We start from the raw sequence: 21,796 nt of genomic DNA on the forward strand, positions 1-21,796 counted from the left end.
TAATGCTGAGTGAATTAAACAGAACCAGGAGAACATTGTACAAAGTAACAGCAACGTTGTAAAATGATCAACGGTGAATGACTTAGGTATTCTCAGCTATACAATGATCAAAGACAACTCTGAAGGACTTATGAGGAAAAATGCTATCCACCTCCAGAGAAAGAACTGATAAAGTCTGAATGTAGATTGAGGCATACTTTTCGAACTTTATTATTCTTGGTTTTTTTGTTTGTGTTTTCTTTTGCAACACTTGTAATATGGAAATGTTTTACATGACTGCACATTATAATCTGTATCAAATTGCTTGCCTTCTCAAGGTGGGGGGGGGGGGCAAGAGAAGGAAACAGAAAGTTTGGAAATCAAAGTTTTTAAAAATGGATGTTAAAATTTTTGTTTACATGTAATTAAGAAAAAATAAAGCTTTTTTTAAAAAAGAAAAAGTTAAATTTAAAAAAATTTAAAATTTAAAAAAAAATTAAATTTAAAAAAGATGGTGAGATTCCTGTTACTGGAAATATTCTAAGCTGAAAGACAGGGCACTCCAGTGTCAAGTGCCCAAGAATGGATCTGAAATGTCAAGGGATATAGGAGGTTTGGCTGTTGTAAGATTTTTGTTGTGGTGGAGGACTCGAGGTTAGTTATAGGCATCAGCACCTATAAGCCCATAAGATCAGACAGTAAAATGCAGGACACACCATCAAAAATCTCTTTTTAAAGCACGACCAAGACCAAGTTCAAAAGAAAGCAACAAGTTTAACTTTCCCTAATTGGTTACTGGTTACTGTTTACAAGTTCTATGAGGCAGAATGGTAGCACAGTAAGAGAGCCCATACTCAGGAAGACCCAAGTTCAAATATAGCCTCAGATACTGCCTGGGCAAGTCACTTAACCACTTTTTGCCTCCGTTTCCTCAACTGCAAAATGGGGATAGTGATGGCACCTACCTCCCAGAATTATTGGGAGGATTAAATGAGATAACATTTGTAAAGTGGTTAGCACAATGCCTGGCCTATAATAGGAAGTACATAACCCTTCTCTTAATTCATACTAGTATATTTACACCTTCAAAAAATGTGTACTTAAATTTAATCTAGATACAATAGCTGCTTCTCACACATGGTTAAATACTTTTGAGAGGGAAAGTAATTTAGAGGAAACACTGAAATAATCTTTACTGTATTTAATTTTTTTATTGTTGTCTTTTTTCACTCCATAGGTTGTGAATTAATTAAAACCACCCACTAAACAATAGGTAATTTATTTCATCACTCAATATGCCCTTAGTAATTATGCTTACCCATTTTTTGTGGTTGTGTTATTTGAAGCATTTGCCAATCAAATATCCTGCTCATGCCTTTGTTCCCCCTTTTTGGTGGGGGTGGGACAAGGGATAGCAAGAAAATCATTCTGGGTTGCATCTTGTGCTCCTTTGCTTTTTGGGATATGTTATTTTATTCCTTCCTATAGTGAATGCAAAATAATCTGTTCTTATTCAAATTTCCATTCCTTTATATTCGAGGGTCACTCTCTCAGTCATTTACAGCATTAGTTGTTGGCCACTGGAATTAATTCAATTTAACTACTATGTGTCTTGGGATCTGGAGCACAAGAGTTTTTTTCCCATATATAATGTGTCGATTCTTTTGATTAGTGCCTTATTTTTGGTATTCAGACATTCTGGGCCATTTTCTGGAATGCTTCCCTGGCATTAAGAGTTTTAATCTGTCAGGTTCTCCTGAGATACCCACGGTTCCTACACTGTCTCTGCACATCCTGCCTTCAAGGTACATACATGGCTGCTCTGTGTTCTCTTGATTGCAGTTCTAATTCTTTACTTGGTGGTTTTACTTCTCTTCTGCCAGGATTTCTTCCACTTCACTTGTTTGCTTCCAACTCTGTTAGTTTCTCTTTTGAATGGAGGAATTTTCCACCAAGGACACAATTTTTTTCTTATCTGCTAAATTCTGACATTGTTGCTTTCTAATTTCTTCTTTTACAGATTTTATTTCTCTTTTGGGCCATTATAGGATCTCTTGCCCTTACGTGCTGCTCTCTTGGGATTTCATGGTGTGTTGTTTTATTTGGTATTAGCTCATTATCCTTTGCCTTGAAATAGGAGAATATTGTATTTCTCTTTGAGGACTGAATATTTATTCTTCCTTCTAGTTTTAGGATCCTCTCTGTTGATTCATCTGTTTGTGCTGTTTTTATTGAGGTTTTTTTTCCCCATTGAAATCTTTCAGTCTTTCTTTAATTTCCATCAATCACTTTCTGACTTCCCTTTTGATGGTGGGGAGGGGTAAGCCCTGCCCCCCCCCCAGCTTCCCTCCCATGGTGGAGGATTCACTTCCCTAAGTAGCTTTTGAGGGTTGAGAGGTAGAATGACCTAAGTGGCTTCAGCTGAGTTTCAGTCCCCTTTCCTTCAGGCTCAGTGAAGCTGCTTACCTTGTGCCTCTGCCCTAGTTCTCATCAAAGGATCTCATCCTTTCCTTCTCTGGCTAGTCTGAATCAGCATCTGCCATTATTTGTAGGACTGGAAAGATGTTCCAGATTGAGTCTCTGTAGCCCTGGAGAGGGGTCTCTAATTTTCAGGCTGGCCCTAACAGATGGCACAATTTATCTCTGCCTTTCTGCATCTCCCCTCCCCCCCCACCCCAGACTCTGTACTCCTGCTTCAGGTGGCTGTTCAGAATGAATGTCAAGTCAGTAAAGGATGGGAAAGGGCTCATACTCATTTGGTTCTGCACGAGGATGAGGACTGGCTTGGGTCTACTTGTGCACCTCTGCCAGGTATGTAGATGCTAGTGGAAGAGGGGTGCTGAATGAACACTTTAAGTACTAGTGTTCTCCAGGGTTAATTCAGATTCATTGTCTCTCATTGTCTGTCTGTCTCTCTCTCGTCATATGGATTCAGTTGTAATTGTCCTACACATGAGGCAATATTCCTTTTTATTGGGGTAAAGGGTTGAGAGGGACTGAAGGAACAGGTCTAGTCCAGGAGTGGGGAACCTGCAGCCTCAAGGCCACAGGTGACTTTCTAGGTCCTTCGGTGCAATCTTTTGACTGAGTCCAGGTTTTACAGAACAAATACTTTTATTAAGGGGATTTGTTCTGTGAAGTTTGGATTCAGTCAAAGGGTCACACTTGAGGACCTAAAGGGCCATATGTGGCCTTGAGGCTGCAGGTTCCCCACACCTGGTCTAGCCTGTCATCTTGTTAGCATATGACCTAGACATCCTTAACTTTATTTAAATGTTCCTTTGAAAAAAGTTGGCTGCATTCTTAAGTACAATTTTTATCAAAGTTGAAACAAAGTGTTCATACACAAAAAGTTTGTATAACACAAGGGAATGGGGAAAACATGCTGACTGACACACAATCCGTCCAGTGACGAAAGTACAGTGTGCTCCCTTTTGTACATCTTCATTCCCTTCCTGCCCTACCATCCCAAACAACTTAATGGAGAGAGTGACTCAGTGAGCCAGAAGGATGGTTAGCTAATTTATAGAAAGTATTCACACCTCTCATTCTGCCTGATTTCTCAACTATTTTGCTGCTTCTTAGCAATACTAGAGGGAAAGCATCTAGGCAGATGGTTTTCTTCCTCATTGGCATTTTAAAAATTGGCCAAAGGAGAAGTGAGTTGCTAAAATGAGATCTCTACTTCATTTGCACATGAAGTCCCTCAGCTTTTAGCACCTATAATTTCATTGATCCATTCAGATCTGCTGTTCCTTGACATACGTAGAAGTGCTGAAAACCAGAACTGATCATCTTGTACTTGTCATTTCCATTTCTGCTCAGCAGCTCTTGCATTGGCATGATCCAGTAGCTAATTGGTCATTTGTGGTTCTATAAAATCTAGTCTAAGTGCATCTAGGGTCCATCATTCTTTCAACATGACTCACGCAGTGACCTGACTGATAAATTGCCTCCAGCATATCATCATCCCTGACCTTCCTTCTGCTTCAGTCTCAGGAAGAGTCTGCACATGGTCTCTCACATAGTCTTCGAGGTGACCACAAGCTTCAGCTCTTTACCAACATTTCATTTGTAAATTGCTGTGGGCAGAATGCTGGGCTGAACATTTCTGGCCTCATCACTGGCTACATTAAAATTTTTTAGCTGTGACATAATTTAATGCAGCTTTTAAAATACAATCTGGCAGTGGGAAATTCAACAGAAAAAACCCAGACTTTGTTTGGGAGATTATTACTAAGCTTCATAAAGTCTAGGACATAAAAAGAATATTTAAAAGGAATTTTAAGTGATCCAGAACTCTATCTTTGTGATGCAGTGAAGATTTGAAACATAAAACTAATTTAACCCGTTTTTCTCTGAAATCTGTTCTTTATTATGATGATTATTTTACAGACTCTAAGGAACCAATATAACCAAAAATACTCATGTGTGTGGAGGGTGAAAATTGTCGGTCTGTCAAGAAGTTGTTATTTTGTCCATGAAAGACCAACACAGACACAGATTATTACTTAGTAGAGGAATCTTAAGAGTCACCTGGTGCTCTAAAGTTAAGCATAAGTCAACGTACACAACTACTCCAGGTTTTTAAATACTGGAATAAGTCATAAAAGTAATAAAATTTTTCTCTCTATATATGTGAATGTATATATATATATATGCACATATATATACATATACACACACATATATTTTAATATTTTTTGATAGGGTAAGGTATTCTTACAAGCCTCTATCTTTTGCTTTTTGGCATACTGTATTCCAAGATCTGATCTCATTTATTGTAGAAGTTGCTAGGTCTTGACTGAGTCAAACTCCTTTCTGAGTACCTGCAGTAATTTCTCCTTTGATGTAGGAGCTCTAGTTTTAGCAGTGACATTCTTACGGCTGTTCCTTTTGGGATGGGGAAAGGGGGGGAGGGAGGCAGTGACTGGTAGTCTCTTTCTTCCTTCACTTCACTTAAGAATTTTTGAAATCTAGCGTTTAGCCTTTTTGTTTTATTATCATTTTCAGGAAGTTTGATGATTCTTAAATTATCTTTTTCTGAATTTGTTTCCAGGGCAGTTTTTTTTGTATCAGCTATATTATATTGTCTTCTATTTCTGAATCTTTTCATTTTGTTCAATATTTTTTGCTTTATCCTGGAGGCACTGATTTCTATTAGGTCTGTTCTAGTTTTCAGAGAATCCATTACTTGGGTAGGATAAACTACTCTCTCTTCTAAGCTACTTATTCTCCTTCCAATTCTTTCTTCCATAGTTTTAATTTCATTTTTTAAAAATCTCTTACTTCACTTCTAAGTACTGATGTAGCATTCTTGTAAAAAATGCATTTTCTTGCACCTATGGAGTTATTATCTCTTCTAGACTGGTTTTGGGGGCATTCTGGATCTACGATTTTTGCGCTAGTCAGTGATTTCCTTGATGCACTCATCTTTCCAATTCTGGTTCCTGAGGAGTTGGACCAGGCTCTGCCCCAGCTGTGCTTTTGAGTAGAAGCAGTTGCCCCTGTTTGGTCTTGTGCTAGGACCCCTAGACTCCCTACACTGACCTCTGACCTCTTAGATCTCTGCAGTTTTAAGAGCCAGGTCTTGAGAGCGCTCTATGGTGCCTAAGAACAGAATACCAAGGTGCTTGGAGATCCTGGGCACGTGGGCTCTCTTGTGCTTTGCAGAGATTGCAGTTTTTTACAAATTCAAAGTTTGTGGTCACTCTGCATCCAGCAAGTCTCCTGGTGCTATTTTCCCAACAGCATGCACTCACACCATGTCTCTGTGTCACATTTTGGTAATTCTCATAATATTTCAAACTTTTTCATCATTATCCTATCTATTATGGTGATCTTTGATGTTACTATTATAATTGCTTTGTGGTGTCCTCAACCACACCCACATAAAATGATGAGCTCAATTGATGAATGTTGCGTGTGTTCTGACTGCCCCACTGACTGGCCATTCCCCTGCCTCTCTCCCTCTCCTTGCGCTTCCCTATTCCCTGAGACACAACAATACTGACAAATATTCTGTAAACCTGGTTGATAGAGCAGTGATGGGGTTTGAAAGGATTGAGTCCAATTCTGAAAGAAGTTCCACCATAGCTAAAATGCTATCAAACAGCATCACATGCTACAAAGAAATCTTCTTGAAAGGAAGAGTCAATCAGTGCAGCAAACTTCACTGTCTTCTTACTTTATGAAATTGCCACAGCCACCCCAACCTTCAGCAACAACCAACCTGATCAGTCAGCAGCCATTAACATTGAGGCAAGACTTTCCACCAGCAAAAAGATTATGACTCACTGAAGGCTCAGATGATGGTTAGCATTTTTTAGTAATAAAGTAATTTTTAAATAAGGTATGTATATTGTCTTTTTAGATATAACACTACTGCACACTTAAAAGACTATAATTGTAAATGGAACTTGTATATGCACTAGCTTTATTGCAATGTTCACTTTATTGTGGTGGTCTGGGACTGAACTCTCGATATCTCTGAGGTACACCTGGAGGTAGCAATGCCCGACTATACCAGGTGCCCTTGCCTCTCATGGCTTCTGAACTCCTCATGGTGGGTTTTCAACCAGCCCCTAAGTGGGGCTTTCTCAGGGGAACCCTCCATTCTTGCTGCCTTCAGAAACAAAGCCTGGAAGCTTACAGGTTTCCCTGGTTTGTCTCCAGCTGTGCTGGAAGGTGACTGCCTTGTTTGTGGGCACTGGTGTTAGCTATGCTGACGGCTCCTTTTCCAGTTGCCCATAATCTTCTGGCTGACTGTGACATTCTAGGGGAGAAGAAATCACTTACTATAGTTCCTCATTGGATTTTTAAATCATTATTCAGTTGACTAGTGTAAATTTTAGCTTTTTGCTGCTGGACAGTTTCCTTCCATTCAAGGAGCCCTACTGGCTGGAAATCGAACTTTACTGAATTCCGAGTACAAATTACTACCAGCCAAGGTCCAGCAGGCCATGTCTTCTGGCACCTCAGATTTAAACTTATATGTGCAATACATTTTTAAAAGCTTTTTGTAAACCTGTTAGCTCATATCACTTAAAGATACAAAACTATATAAGTTAATGTGTATTTTTTAAGGGAAATTTATTTATTTTGTGAGGGGAAAGGGAAGAACATATGATAAAAAGTTGGTTAGGGATACAGTTTAAACAGAACCAATGTTCAACTTTAAAACCTTTTCCTGTTTCTATATGAAAGAAAGATTGCCCTAATTTATTATAATCTCACTTATTATAATCAATACTTTGCTTCTTTATTATAATCAATATTCTAACAAAATTTTCCAAATTGCCCGTGTTTTGGAAATCTGAATCATGTTTAAAGCTGCATCCAAACTGCCTTACAAGTAGCACTCGAATGGTTGCCCATTAGGTGCTGAAAAGTATTTTCATTGTCGCAAGTGATTTCAGAAAAATAGAGTGAGCATCTCCTCTGAAAGCTAAATGCAAAGCAAATGGCTGTGAATGGCTACTAGGAATTTCTCTTGGAAGTTCTGAATATGAAATGGGGCTTTCACTTTCACCCAGGCAGGTGTTAGTCACATCTTCCATTAGCCATCAATTTGCTGTTATGCTAGTCCGTTAGAAAAAAGACATTTTCTTCTTCATTGTTTTTCTCAAACTCAAATATAATTTGCAACAATTCAAGCTTCATCAGGTGGTCAGTTCCTAAGGATGAAGTGTGACTAATTCCTAATTTGCCAGCTACGGAAGGAAGGCTTCTCCAGCCCTACCAACGAAATGGATCAGATCCACCACATTTGTTTTTATAGAGGGGGTCAGAACCCAAAGGTGGAAAATGGAAGAAAAGTCCATCCTGACCAACTGATACTTTAATAAGCAGCCCTTTTCTGTTCATTTCAGCTGTTTAATGCCCCATAGTGCTAATATTTCAAAGATGACTTTAGAACATGTTGAATTAATAGTCCAGTCTAAAAAATTAGCTTGTCAAATTGTTTGTTCTCTCCCCTCAGAAAGCAAAACAAAAAACGTGGAATAATCTGCTATAGACAAATTTTTAAAATTAGAATGCAACTCGTGGATTACTTTTTCAGGCTACATTTTTCAATGCCATCTCTTGACTACAGAAAGAACTCAGTTTTGAAGGTTACAAAATACAGTTTCCAGTCTGAAAATTTTGAACTAATATATAAGTTTGTGTTTTGATCTACTCGCTGAACATGTCAAGATTCCTAAATAAAGGGAAATTTCTTCTACCTTAAATTTTTCTTTTCTAAGTCAGAAACTTTAAAAATATTCAGCAGATCCCAATCTGAATATTCCTACCCACTTTCTAATGGTATCTTTGCAAGGAAAAGTCTGCTTCTTCAGGGAGACACCTTTTAATTTATTAGATCTCAGAAGGAAAATCCTACCCAGGCACTCCCCTTCTCAGTATAATAAAGAGGCTAAGTTAATTTGTGTCCTGTTTGGAATATCCTCTTCCCCACTCCTAAAAAAAAACACCCCAAAACCAAAACAAACCTTTTGCATGTGGGTGTTTGTAATTAAGGATTTTTAAAGTGAAATTGCAGACATTTGCAGAGCACCTATTATGTGCAGAGCCCTCTGGAGAACAGACATGTGCGAGCACAGACACCACTGGCAGTCAGAGGCCCCAGGCCCAAATCCCAGCTCTACCTCTTGCTGCCTTCGAGGCTCTGGCCAGGCCACTGTCCTCTGGCCCTCTCTGGGCCTCAGCATCCTCACCTGTAAAATGAGGAGCAGAGTCCCTTTCAAAGAATGTGAGAACCCCTCTAGTGAGTGCCAAGGGGCATTCACTGAGGAGATGGTACTTAAAGCTGGAGAGGACTTAAATTTAAATTTGATTCCAGTTGTATTAAGTATTGACCCTGTGCAGCATCAAAAGCTAGGTGAACACAAAGTTTTGCTAAGATGTACGTAGCTTGTGCCCTCAAGAAGCTTCCAGTCTAGTAGGGGGCTAGGGCATAACAACATGACAAGCCATAAAGACTTGATAATCCAAATGCCACGAGGAGAACAAGTCCCTTACCTTGGGGGGGGGGGGGGAGGCACTGCTGTCTGAGCTGGGCTTTCAAGGATGGATGGAAATGAGCCAAGCAGAGCGGTGATGGTGTCCCTGGCCTAAGGAACAATGTGAACAAGGGTACAGAGAGGAGACAGCCCATTGCTTATGCGGGGGAGTTCCAGTTTTGGCTAGAACTTCAGGTACAGGAATGATGGTGCCAATTGGCAGAAGGCTGTGACCATCAAGCTGAGGGATCTGAAGTTTCCTCAGTATGGTAATGGTGTGCTTACTCAGTATGAAAGGATTTGGGACAGCCCAGAGACATGAAAAAGATGGCCTGGTGCTGATGTCAATGATTCAGGGAGTGGGGGAAGGGGAACAGGAGAGGGGGTGGAGAAGATCTCTTAGGAAGTTTCTACAATATAGTCCAGGCTGGTGGCAGAAGGAGCAGAGAGGACAGAGTCAAAAGCCCCAAAGAAAGAATCTATAGGACTTGAGAACTAAATATATGTGAACAACAGCACAGAACTGAAGGTTTTAAATAAGCACAGGTGTTTTGAACGAATGGTGGTGCCACAGAGGTAATAAATCAAGCCATGAAGTGGAAGAGGGTTTAAAATGAAGACGAGCTTGGTCTGAGATGGGCTGAGCTCAGGGGCAGAGGTCATGGGAAGGAGCTCGCCAGCCTGGCCAGAGTCCAGGGCTCACAGGGAGAGAGAGTGAGACATGATCTGAGGAGAGACCGGCTCGTGGAGGGAGGGAACGTGAAGGCAGTGAATGGCAGTTTGGACCTTATTCTGCAGGCTTGGGAAACTTCAGAGGTGAATAATTAACCCAAGCCAAGCACTTTAGTCTCTCTCTTCCCTCCTGGCTCAGAACTGTTCCATCTTTACAATCAATTGTAGCGAACAATAGAGCCCTTTAAGGTTTATATGTGTTATAGCTAATTGGATGATAATATAAAAACTACGACATCCAGGACCTATGAATTTACATGTGGGGCCTCCCTCCACCCACACAGTTCACAGCCCATCTCTACAACTCATAAGTTACTACGGCCAAAAGCTTCAGCCCTGTGTCTCTCCTGGTGCAATTTTAGCCTGTGTAAAGTTGCTGCTCTTTGGTCACCTGGTGCTCAAAGGGCCTTTGAGAGTCAATGTTGTGCTGGCACAGCCTTCAAGAACTCAGGGTTACCCCCACACCATGATGAGGCATCAGAAAAGGGCTTCAGAGGAGCCTGGGCATGGGTAAATCTAGCAGATTAAGGGTTACAAAGCATCGGCCTCAAGACTAGAAGGCAAATATTTCAAATCTTGTGATCCTCATTTTACTGATAAGGAAACTAAGGATTAGAGATATTCGGCATGTCCAAGGTCAAATCACAAATCAAATTCAATGGACATTTATGTAGCACCTACTGTATGCAAAACCCATTTCTGGACTGTGGGAGGTGAAAGCAGCCTCCAGCTAGGAAGAGTCAGAGTTAGAACTTGAACTCAGGTCTTTGGACTCCACATCTAGCATTCTTTCCACTCTGTCATAGCCACCCCCTCCCCTGCACAATGACGCTGATTCTTTGGAGGATTCTATAGTTATGGGCTCAGCCATTTTAAAGGGTTTTCTTTTTACTGGAGGAATAAGCACCTCTGATGACATTAACACTGACTCACAGTGACACAGGGAGAAGCTGAGTATCTCTGAATCTCCTCTTCTGAGGGTCCCTACTTCATTCATTATCACTTGACTGGGAACCCAGGGAACCATGTTGTTAAGGAAGGTTTGACTTTCGAAGGTTTCCCCAGTGAAGAGAGAGTCAGGCTAGAACCTGGTAGTTCAGGGGAAAAGATGGGAAGCAAGGGGGTGCACCATACCCTAGGGTTTCTCCCATGGTGATGGGCTGGGAAGATCTCTTTCTGAGGCGCCTAGAAAGCCCAAGAGTGCTGGATCTCATCAGCCACAAGGTGGAGTAAGGGAGAGCTGAGCCACAGGCCCAGCTGCCGCTGCTGCTCCAACAACAGCCTCAAGGTGGAGGAGACACCAAGTGCCTGCCGTCTCAGCTCTGGCGTTTCTGCCCTGGCACCAAAACAAAGAGTACACACAGAGACGCGCCGTCGGCCAGGGCTGTGCCCAGGACGTGCAGGAAGCCACAAGCCTGGGGTGGGCTAGACATGGGGAATATAGGAGAGGCCAGGGTCAGGGAAGGCCAGGAGAACTCTGATCATTTCTGTTTAATTCTTAAGTAACAGGGCTCCTTCCTTGAGCATTAGAAACAAGGTAAGTTCTTGCTCTCATATGCAGACTTGCTTGGAAAATCCAGGAGATAGCCGGGACATGGTGGAGGCTCCTATTGATGAGCATCAGGTCATCCAGGCTGGAGTCCAGTTCTGGCCCTTCCTAGCCCCATGACCCCAGGCAAGTCTTCTGACACCTCTTTGCTTCAAGTTTCTCAGCTATAAAAAGGGGCTAAAGAGGGCTGGAATCAGGGGGCCACTCAGCAAACTTTAGAGCCACTATTTTCTGGTCCTGTGGAGAGAGGATGGGATGTCCTATCCTGGTTCTGCTACTTTGGGGGCTTCGCTGTCTTCTCCCACAAAATGAGAAGGGGACAGTCTCCAGGGTCCCTGATGCTAAGCACAGAGGAGGTCCCTATCTGCCCTGGGGGCCCTCTGCTGCTCTGTACCTAGAGTGTCTCCACCAGGACTATAGACAAACCACACAAGGATCAGACATACAGTGGGAAGGGCCTGCTAAGGACATGAGGTTCCAACACCCTCATTTTTATATTAGAGGAAAGGGAGGTCCAGGGAGGTGAATTAGTGTCACAAGTGGAATCTGAACTCAAGTCTTGTAACTCCCAAGCCTGGCTTTTGCCTACACCAATGAAATCCCCCCTCCCCCCAACAAATGTACTGACTTATGGGTAGGAGATATTACCTACTCCCAACCCCAGCAGGGAAGTGAGCTCCTTGATGGCAGGGACTTGCTTTGGAGCCAGAAGACTCTGGCCCTCGCTACCAGTGTGATCTTGGCCAAGTCACTTAATGGGGGGGGTCTGTAGTATTAGGGGGTTGGCCTAGGTAGCACCTCTAATCCTTCCAAATTGTCCCTCCACCCAACCCCAGGGACAAGCTCCTTCCAGTGCAAGGGCCTCCCCCAATGCAGGCACTGAAGAACAACCATGATCATGGGGGCATTTATACATGGCTCTCAAGTTGATTCCTCCTAAGATGTTTGGTCATTGAGAGATCACAGGATCACATACCCAGAGCTCAGAGGGTCCTCCAAGCCCGTGTAACCCCAAGGGCTCATTTTACAAGTGGAAAAACTGAGGCTCAGAGGATGAGCTCTAGAGACAGAAGCATCCTTGGAGCCCACCCAGTGCAAACCCCTTACAGTTATATAGAGAGAAAACCGAGGAGCTCAAAACAAGGACATCACAAGCCAAATGGTCCGATGTCCTCATTTTACAGATAAAGAAACTGAGGCTCAGAGATTCTAACATCACATACGGATCTAGAGGTGGCTAAGACCTCCAAACTTTACAAAGAAAGAAACTGAGGCTCACAAAAAATAATATCACATATTGACTGATTGACATGTGAGCCCACCCCTTCCATTTTATAGAGAAAGAAATTGAGGCCAAGATCACAGCATTCCATATTGATTATCTATCAATACGATTGGCATGTGGCTCTAGAGGCCTGGGAGCCCATCCTCCCCTCTTACAGAGAGGATTAGAGCATCCTATACTGATTATCAATCAATATGACTGACATGTGGCTCTAGGGCCGGTAGGGACCCCGGAGCCCGTCCTTCTCTCTTACGGAGAGAAGCTGAGCCTTGTAGGGACCTTGCAGCTGAGGCTCAGAGCAGACGGTAACATCACACTTTGATTGACATGTGGCTCTAGGAGCCGGGACCCCTCAGCCCCCCATTCATTGTCCCCCGCGGCAGCGCCAGCCCGGACTCACCTCCACCTGTTGATGCCCACGTTGGAGGAGCCCGCGAACCAGGGGTCCAGAATGTAGACGCAGCGCACCGTGTCGGCGCCCTCGATACACTCCTTGAGCGCGGGGTTGTCGTGGAGCCGGAGCCCCTTCCGGAACCAGTGCACGGCGTTCACTCCCATCTCGCGGCAGGTCCGACTCCCGGCGGGGCCTCAAGTTAGGCGGGCTCTAGGACCCAGAGAAGCCCGCGGCCGCCCGGGCCGGCCACATCGCGTCCCGACGGACCTGGGTGGGGGGAGCCTCGCGCCGACGCCCGGGGGTCACGTGGCCGAGCCGGGCCGGGTGGGCGACGGGGCAAAGGGAAAAGAAGGGGAAGCTCGGCTTCTGGCGCTGGCTCCGGTCCGAGGCCAGCTCCCGCTCTCGCCCGCCTGCTCCTGGGCTCCCCGAGTCGGCGACAGCTCCGGCTCGGACTCTGGCTCCTCGCGCTGGGGCGGACGCGTCAGCGGCTCACGCCCCACCCCCGGCCTCCCATTGGCTGGTGCCCCGGCCACGTGACCGCCAGCTCGTCACGTTTCTGAAGTGTGTTTACTACACCCGGCAACCGGCGGCAAGGAGGAGCTGGGGAGCTATGGGCGGCGCCTCGCGTTCCCGAAGCTGTCTCTTGGCCTCTCGCCGCCGCCACCGCCTTTGCAGACGTGAGTCGTAGCTGACGGCGCTTCCCGTCCCCCGCTCTCCCGGGTATCAATGGCGTTCCAGCCTCCCTTTGCACCCGCGCACCCGGTGGCGACCTCTCCCCGTACCGCGTGAGCGAACACCCAAGACCCGCCCCCGGGGCCCGCGATTGGCTGCTGACAGTCCGGGGGCCGGTGGAGCCCCGGATGAGCACGGGGCTGCGAGGAGACCAGCGACGAACGCGCGCGCGCGCACCCGGGGTGGCCCTGCACGCGCCCAGCGCGCGGCCCCGTGCCCAGCAGTGAGCCTGCGCGGCCACTCCAGCCCCTGCCCCTGCCCCTGCCCCGTGGGCGGCGGCGTGAGGGGGAGGCTGCGGAGGAAGGGCGCTGGTCCGAGGGCTTACATAAGGCTGCCTGATCCGCCCACTTCGTGCCCCCCACCCCTGGGACCCCCGCGCTCCTCAGGGCACCCCAGAGCGACTCCTCCTCTCTTGTGGACCACCCAAAATGTTATCCCCGAAGTGACGTAATGAATCTCGTTTAGGAGTCAGGATACCGCCTAGCCGTGTGATCCCGGGCTAGTCCTTTAGCCTCTGCCTCAGTTTCCTCATCTGTAAAATGGAGATAATCATAGTACCTACCTCGCAGGGTTGTTATCCAGAATCAAAGGAGATATTTGTAAAAAAGCACTTAGCGCAGTGTCTCCCCCTTCTTCATAGGCACCCCCAGGTGACCTCTTCCCAGGCACTCCAAGGGTGACCTGCCAATCTTCATCAATGGCTACGTGACACCCCCCCACGGTCCCCAGGATGTGGATGACATCCCCGCCACACACGCACCCACTAGTGGCACCCCCTTGGGCTTTGCCCAGCCCCCAGTGCTTCCACTTGGGGTTTCTAGACCGTCTTTCTGATGGTTTCTCGCAGTATCCCCCAGTCTGACTGGGGGACTAGGAGCCCCTTGAAAGGCACCTGAAAAGACTTCCCCACCTCTCCAGGGAGTGGGAGCCCTGCAGCTTTTTCTTTTAATCACGGAAACCCCGGGGCCACTCTCGGTGGCTCAGAGCTCTGGTCAAACTCCCGGGCAAAAAGAGGAGGCAGCCCTCACCGCCCCGAGCCCCCCACCAATCTGCAGACCCTCCCCCTTTGCTGATGTCCTTCGGGGCCCTCCAACACTCCTGGACCCTGCCCTAGAGACTGACACCATCCGGGTCCAGAGCCTCTTGGCCCTGTGATCTGTTGGCCTCCTGGTCGCTCCCCTTCTTTCTCAGGAAGCTCTGCATCTTTGCTTCCGCCCTCTGCCCTCATCGAGGAATTCAGCGTAAACCCTTCAGCCTTGCCCCACCACACACACATTGACGCTCTTCTCTAGATTCCCATGATCTCCATCTCCCCTCCATCCAAGGGATGGACCTTCCCTTCTCACCAAACTGCTACCTTGAAATCCGATCTTGGGATCTGAAATCACAATCTCCCATCCTTCAGCATTGTCCATATCTCACTCCTAAACCTGATCTTCGTTCTCACAAGCAACCTCTGATTTCCTCAGACCCTGACTCCCTTTCCCCAGTGCATTACCCCTGCTCTTTGCTCATTTTCTTGCCCTCACTGTCTCATCCCTGTAGTTAACCAGTTCAAGAAAGCTCCATCATGTACCTTGGGTCACTTATTCTCTTGTTTTGCTTATATTATGAGGACTCTCGATCCTGAGTCACTCCCCTTGTCTTCTCCTACCATGCCTCAGAATGCCTAGCAGAGGAAGCTGTGCAACTGTACCAGTTGGATCTGCTACAAAGTCATGTTCTCTACCCTCAAGTGGATCCTCACTGTTCCAGAGCATGAGCTCTGATACTCATCATAGGATCTGCAGTGATTGTTCCAAGCCTCACTCTCCAAACACTCAGATCACCCTAACTTCCTCCCTCTTAGCTGCCTCTTAATTTACTCAGTGGCCATCATCAGTTCCCATTTCTCCCCAAATCCGTACCTTAACACCTGTTTACATTTATACCTACTTCCCTCCTTTACTCCTAGTTCGAAGGAACTCCAACTTGTCCAAGTACATCCCTTTTCTTATACCCTTGATGTTATACCTTATCATATCTTCTAGGAACTTGTCCCTCCCACCATTTTCATTCATTAATCTTCAAGCCATCAGCCTACGGCCTTCCTGCATTTTCACTTCTAACTCCTTCTACCAAGAGATTGACACACCCAGACATAACCAGGTAATCTTACTATGAATCCCATCTGTATTTTCAGTATCACTTTTCCCATCTTAATTAGTTCTTAGATCCTGGGAGTCCAAAGAACAGGAGTGGCTGGAGGCATTACAGATTTCTCTCTTCTTCCCCCCAGCACCTACTCCCACTCTTCTGTTCTTTGTATGGAACCAGGACATGGCGATATGCCACCAAGGGTAGATGTGGGTGCTGGCTCCATTGACATCAGTGGGGCAGCCATGTGCCACCTGTTCCCACTTCCCATTATTTCCCATAAAACGGCTAGAAATTTACTCGTTAGAAATTTTCAATCATTCCCTTGAAGAACAAAAGCCTTAAATGGGGCGTGAAAGTCACCGAGTACTTACTTCCTGACTTGCACAACCCACTGGGTATCCCGAATTGGGAATGCCAGGGCAGCTTTTCCAAGTCATGGTTGTTCTGATTTGTCATGTCTAGACTAGCCATACACCTGTAATGAGGTGGATGACCCCAACACTCTAACCTGGGGTGTCTTCCCTCTATAAACCCCCTTGGTGATATTATCTTCCCTGACAGGTTCAGTGATGACCTCTATGCAGACTTCAGAATCTTTGTCTAGCTCTCATTTTTCTACAGCTCTGCATCTCCTACCTGGCTACTGGATGCCTCCATCTGGACAGGCTGGAACTTGAAGCTGAATACATCCAATTTTGTTTTCCCCACCTTCCCCCCAACTAACTACATGCCCTTCTTCCAGATTTCCCTCTTGATACCATCATCTTCCTCTTATTCACTCAGTTCAAAGTTTCAGTCGTTCTAGACTCTTCCTCCTCCCCACCCTATAGAAAGGAAGCTTCTTGAGGACAGGGACCACTATTTTTATCTTTCTGTTGTTGTTTGTTTTTATTTAATATCTTATTTTTCTTCAGTTACACGTAAAAACAATTTTTAACATTCATTTTGAAAACTGAGTTCTAAATTCTCTCCCTTCTTCCCTCCTCACCACCTCCTCCCCCATTGAGAAGGAAGCAATTCCATATAGGTTATACCTGTGTAGTCATGCAAAACATTTCCATATTAGTCATGTTGCGAATGAAAACATAGACAAAAAAAACTCAAGAAGAATAAAGTAAAAAAAAAAAGTATGCTTCAATCTGCATTCAGACTCCATCGGTTCTTTCTCTGGGGATGGAGAGCATTTTTCATCCTAAGTCCTTCAGCGTGTCTTGGATCTTTGTATTGCTGAGAACAGCTAAGTCACTCACAGCTGACCATCTTACAATACTGCTGTTACTTTGTACACAGTACATTTCACTTTGCACCAGCCCATGCGAATCTTTCCAGGTTTTTCTGAGAGCATCCAGCCCATCATTTCTTACAGTACAATAGTACTCCATCATAATCACATACCACAACTTGTTCAGCCATACCATCCCCTCAATTTCTAATTCTTTGCCCCCAGAAAAGAGCTGCTACAGATATTTTGTACATATTTTTTAATCTCTTGGTATTTTAATCTCTAGTAGTGGTATCCCTAGGTCAAAGGGTATTTTCATCTTCTTGTACCCATTGCCACAATGTTACAGATTAAAGCCCTGATCACTCACTGGTCTAGTCTAGATGGCTAGATAGAACAGCCACCATAATAACAAATGTCACTTACAGAGTGCTTTGAGGTTTGTTAAGTACTTTACAAAGACTATCTCATTTTAGCTTCACAACAACCCCAAGAGGTAGGAACCACTATCACCCCCATTTTGTAGATGACATTTTGCAGGCAGATAGAGGTTAAATGACTTGCCCAGTCATTTAACTGCCCATACCTCTAGTATGAGTCTGAAAATTCAATTCAGTTTAATCCATGAAGTATTTATAAAGCACCCATTATAGTACTGGGCTAGTTATTGGGGATGTGAGGGGAAAAGGTCCCTTCCTTTAAAGAGCTTATGTGGGGCGTGGGGACAGCGTACACATACAACCTTCACACAGATCAGAAGATTTGAGAAGGGGAGGAAGCATAAATAGCTTGTAAGGATTCTTACGCTGGGATGCAGGAACTTGTTTTTCAACATAATTGGTGTCTTTTGTAGCTTATGCATTGGCATGGAGTGCCTGTGAAAAACCCCTGAAAAGTAGAGGAATCAAGAGGGTTTCCTTAGGGAAGGTGGGACCTGAGTGGAGCCTTGAAGGAAGCCCTGGAAGGGTAGCAGCCTCCTTCGACATTGGAAGGAGCTCCCATGTTCAAGTCATATCCAGTGAGAAGGAGAAGGGACTTAGTTGGCAGATGTACCATTCATGGTGTGGGGGAAGCCAGAAGGATTTTCCTGGGCTTCTTCATCTTATTCCCTGGCCAGGGATCTCCAGGGAAGCTGGGCACAGGATTTGAGACAGGGAACCCTGCAAAGTTGCCAGGGAAATGGGTCCCTAGGGCAGTTACGGGAAGGGAGAAATGGAGAGGCTCCTAGGAGGTGGGGAGTGTCAGGAGGCAAGAGGAGAAACGCAAGGGCCCACAGCTGCATTCTTTGTTTGGGTGTAGTGCTGGATGCCAGGCACACACAAACCCCTGTTCTGCTCCTTTGGAGGGATATGGCCTGCCTGGGAGCCCAGGGCGTGAAAAGCAGGGGGAACTCTGGCCGAGTTTCCCCAAGAGGGCTGGACGCCATCTACTGGGGATCCACACATGGGCAATGCTAACGGGACCAAGTTTCCAGCCCTCCACAGCCTGCCTCGCCCTCCCTTTGGAGGCCTCAGTCACTTTCTCCCCTCCAGGCTCTCGATGGCTTGGCCATACAGGCCTACTGTTGCTCTGACTCCCTGGCTATTCAGGGATGCTCCATGTCCTGCCTCAGGCCTGTGTCCTGGCTCTCTTGGTACTCACAGACTTACGCTCTCTGAGATCTTACCTCATCTGGCTTTCTCCGACTTCCTTCAAGACGCAGCTCAAAGACTCCGTCTTTCTGCAGGAGGCCTTTCCCTAGCCCTCTCCCCTCCCTAGGCCCCTCCTCTCTGCCACCCCCGCACCTTCCTCTCTGAGATAGATCTCTCTCTGTGTCTAGGATGGACAAACCTATCTGTTTACGTGGTGTCTCCCATGTTAGACTGTGAGCTTTCTGAGGGCAGAGCCTCTTTGGACCTTTGCATATAATAAGCCCTTAATTCATTTGCTCATTGGTGGATGTGTAAATTCACATAAGCCTGGGAGGGTTAACAACCCAAGCTGTGGCCACCTAACACTACAGTTGGGATTCAGTGGCGGCTGAGAGGCCAAGCCCTGGTAAGAAAGGTACACAGGGGGTAGAGGAGGGGACGAGGGAAGGTGGAGAGGAAGGGGAAGGAGAAGGGGGAGGAGAAGGGGAAGGGGGAGGAGGAGGGAAAGAGGGAGGGGGGAGGAGGAAGGAAGGAAAAAGGAGAGGCTGCCACTAAAACCCAGGCTAGAGAGGGTGGTCAAAGGGAAGGTGGGAGATCAGCAAAGACCGAACCCAGGCCCCTCCCTGGTTCAGGCCCTTGTTGTTCCTATGGGCTTCCTGGCCCTGGGCTCTCCTCTCTCCAACCAAGGCCCTGATGATAATCTGTCTAAAACACAGGTCTGACTGAGTCACTCTCCTATGGCCTGGGGCCCAGGCTTCGTTTCACGGTGCCTTCTGGCACAGAGTGATGTTGGAGAAATGTTTATTGACCTGAAATGAACCTGGTTGAAAACCAGAAGGAGGGAAGAAGGAAGGGAAGGAGCGAGGGAAGGAAGGAGGGAGGGAGGGAAGAAGGGAGGGAGGAAAGGAAAGAGGGAGGGAGGAAGTGAGGGAGGTTTCCAGGGGCAGCCCCTGCCTCTGTTGCTGACTGGAAGCGCCTTCTGAGGGCAGAGAAGTGGGGTTACCAGATCCTGCCCTCTCCAGGAACTGGTCCCTGGTGACGGGGGATGTGGGTTACCTGTGCGTTCCCCAGTCACCCCTGCCCCCCACCCCAAATGGAGCACTGCCTCATCTTCTGTGATGTGATACCCCGCTTGATGTTCTACATTGGACTCTTTCGGCTGGTCTAAACAAGCTCTGGTCCCCAAATCCACGCTGTCCTTTTTTGCTCATGCAAATTGGAGTCAAGGTGGCAGGTAGAGGGTTGTCTTAATGAGTTGTAGCACTTATTAATGAAAAAGCACTTATTAAACACTTTCGGTGTATGAGGCACAGTGCTAGGCACCAGGGATACAAAAGAAAAGTCCCACAGTCCGGCTCTCAGGGAGCTCCCCTTCTCCCACCCAGGAGGTTTCAGCTGCAAATCAGAAAGGCCTCATGGTCAGCGGATGCCATTGCAATTCGGCTTCCAATCCTGGCACTACTGACTGAGCTCACCATCTTTTTTGTTAATTTAAAATTTTAATAAGTATTTATTTTCTCCCTCCCATCCCTGCCATCTCCACTCCCACACACTGAAAAATAGAAAAGAGAAACGTCATTACAAATAGTCTGACAAAAACAATTCCCTCACTGGCCTTGTCCCAAGACAGTGCTTCACTCTGAGGCCCAGATGATCCCAGCTCTGGCCAAGGCGGGTAGCAGGCCTCACCTTTGGACCTCTGATCATTGTAATGCATCTTCTTCAAAACCTTAATGATTTCTGATATTTCTGATATGGAACCATTTGATGGTGCCAAGGCCTCTGGGGGCAAAACCAGGCTTTTCCCGTATCTTCAGTAGTTATAGGCTGAGGCTGCAGGGGCTATTGAACCGGGACAAGCCTGAGCCAGGACCAATTCTTTGGATGGTGGCTGCAGGGGCCGGGCAGGAAGCAGGGCCAGGGGTCTGAGGGCACCACTATTCCTGGAGCTCTTGAGTTCTGGGTCCTGGACTGTGTATATGTAATGTACGTGTATACATATGCATACATTTATTTTGTTGTTGAGTCGTTTTAGTCATGTCCAACTCTTTGTGACCTCATTTGGGATTTTCTTGGCAAAAATACTGGAGTGATTTGCCTTTTCCTTCTCCGACTCATTTTACAGATGAGGAAACTGAGGCGAGCAGGGTGAAGTGACTTGTCCCACACCTAGTAAATGTCTGAGGCTGGTTGAGTCTTCCTGATTTGAAGCCCAGGGCTTATCGTGCTACCTAGCTGCCCCACCCCCACCCCCACATTGCACTACACGTACACACACACACACACACACACACCCTCACACTCACACTTTGAAATTCCTGGAAAGGCAATTTGAAGTAATGAATAGAGCGCTGACATTGAAATCTGAGAGCCCGGGGTTCCAATCCCGTCCCGGACACTCACTCGTCGGCGGTGTAAGCCTCGGTGGCTTCACTCACCCTCTCCAAGCCAGTTTCCTAGTCTATAAAATGGGAGTAAACACAATAGTATGTACCTCGCAGAGTTTTTTTGGGGGGGGGGCGGGGTCAAATGAGATCACGTGTGCAGAATATTGTGCAAACCTTCGCTATACAAATGGGAACCATAGAAGCTTCTTTTAGACATAGTGGAGTGGATAGAGGGCTGGGCCTGGAGTCGGGAAGACTTGAGTTCAAACGCCGTCTCCTTATTAGCTGTGTGACCCTGGGCAAGTCACTCTGTCAATCTCAGTTTCCTCGGCTGTAATCACAGCACCGCCCCCCCCCCCAGCATGGCGTCTGGCACGTAGTAGGTGCTAGAGAAACCTTTATTCCCTTCCCCCCTTTCCATGTCCATCCTCTCATTAGTCACAATTAATAATGTTAATTGTGACAAGGTAACCTCCCAGACTTCTTGTTTCCACAGAAGACAGAGAGAGTCTTGTTTGCTGCTACCCCCACATCAGAGAGTTTGGATAAAAGAACTAACGGTCTCTTCTTTTTCCAGAGCAATGAGACAAAATTCTCCATCTCTGAGGAATGGAGGCAGAAGCCTTGAGGAGCCAGCGTGGAAACCCCAGCTTCATAGGTGGGGCTCTTTGGATTAAAGATAGCCTACCCATTTTTTGCTCCAGGCAGCTTGGAACAGCAGGACATCAAGAGCTGCCGGGGTTA

General features: G+C 46.2%; 1 protein-coding gene across 2 annotated transcripts in view; it reads right to left on the minus strand.

The window, feature by feature from the left end:
- The window catches only part of CRY1 (cryptochrome circadian regulator 1), a 51,801-nt gene extending 38,080 nt beyond the window's left edge, over positions 1–13,721 (minus strand). Inside the window, exon 1 of one of the 2 annotated variants that reach the window (XM_036761483.1) lies at positions 12,948–13,721. In XM_036761483.1, coding sequence (XP_036617378.1) covers positions 12,948–13,105 — 158 coding nt within the window. In that variant the 5' untranslated portion in view covers positions 13,106–13,721. The remainder of the gene's footprint in view (positions 1–12,947) is intronic. The other variant, XM_036761484.1, reaches the window with a different exon arrangement.
- Positions 13,722–21,796: the final 8,075 nt, after the last annotated feature.

The sequence above is a fragment of the Trichosurus vulpecula genome, chromosome 5, assembly GCF_011100635.1.
Source record: "Trichosurus vulpecula isolate mTriVul1 chromosome 5, mTriVul1.pri, whole genome shotgun sequence".
Lineage (NCBI taxonomy): Eukaryota > Metazoa > Chordata > Mammalia > Diprotodontia > Phalangeridae > Trichosurus > Trichosurus vulpecula.